Source organism: Apteryx rowi, unplaced genomic scaffold (assembly GCF_003343035.1).
Source record: "Apteryx rowi isolate R43461 unplaced genomic scaffold, aptRow1 scaffold_264, whole genome shotgun sequence".
Taxonomy (NCBI): Eukaryota; Metazoa; Chordata; class Aves; order Apterygiformes; family Apterygidae; genus Apteryx; species Apteryx rowi.
In genome coordinates, this window is record NW_020449019.1 from 141,976 (window position 1) to 142,934 (window position 959).

Here is a 959-nt window from a genome sequence, read left to right on the forward strand (position 1 = left end):
CCCCATGTCCCGCCATCTTGGGTGACCCCACTGCCCTGCCGAGTGCCCGTCCCCATGTCCCACTGGCTCGGGTGACCCCACCACCCCATTGGGTGTCCGTCCCCATGTCCCACTATCTCTGGTCACCCCACTGCCCCGCTGGGTGCCCGTCTCCACATCTCGCCATCGCGTGTTGTTCCGCGACCCCGCTGCGTGCCCATCCCCATGTCCCGCCATCACGGGTCGCCCCGCGCCCTTGCCAGGTGCCCATCCCCATGTCCCGCCATAGCGGGTCGCCCCACAGCCCCGCTGGGTGCCCGTCCCCATGTCCCGCCATCACGGGTCACCCCACCGATCTGCTGGGTGCCCGTCCCCACGTCCCACCTCCTCCGGTCACCCCACTGGCCTGCTGGGTGCCTATCCCCACATCCTGCTGTCGCGGGTCGCCCCGTGGCCCCACTGGGTACCCGTCCCCAAGTCCTGCCGTCTCGGGTCGCCCCACCACTCCGATGGGTGCCCATCCCCATGTCCCACTGTCTCCGGCCGCCCCACCGCCCTGCTGGGTACCCGTCCCCACGTCCCGCCGACGCGGCCCGGCCATGCTGTGTCGCGTCCCCACAGGTGCAGTACCAGAAGTGCCTGGTGGCCGCGGCGCCGCGGTCCAAAGCGAAGGGCGCAGCAGCTCGGGCGCGGCCGGCGGCCGCGGGGGACACCGCGGGCAACCACTTCAGCCCGGGGCTGCCCGGCATGCCCAAGGCGAGCGGCGGCAGCAGCGGCAGCGGGGGGCCGGCGCCCCGCAAGCGCGGCGTCTTCTCCTTCCTGGAGACCTTCCGCCAGAAGCACTCGCTGTTGCACACGCCCTAGGGGCAGGCGGGGGAGGCGCCACGAGGAGCCCCGGCCCCGGCCCCGGAGCAGCGACACCGCCGTCGCCGGCCCAGCCCGCCACGTCCCGGCCCCGAGGGCCCCGCGCGCGGCTCCCG

At 74.2% G+C, this 959-nt stretch overlaps 1 protein-coding gene across 1 annotated transcript in view; it reads left to right on the forward strand.

Moving 5' to 3' along the window:
* APBB3 (amyloid beta precursor protein binding family B member 3) overlaps positions 1-857 on the forward strand; it is an 8,693-nt gene extending 7,836 nt beyond the window's left edge. Inside the window, exon 13 of the mRNA XM_026067873.1 lies at positions 601-857. Within this exon, the coding sequence (XP_025923658.1) occupies positions 601-843 (243 nt within the window). The 3' untranslated portion in view covers positions 844-857. The remainder of the gene's footprint in view (positions 1-600) is intronic.
* The last annotated feature ends 102 nt before the right edge of the window (positions 858-959 follow it).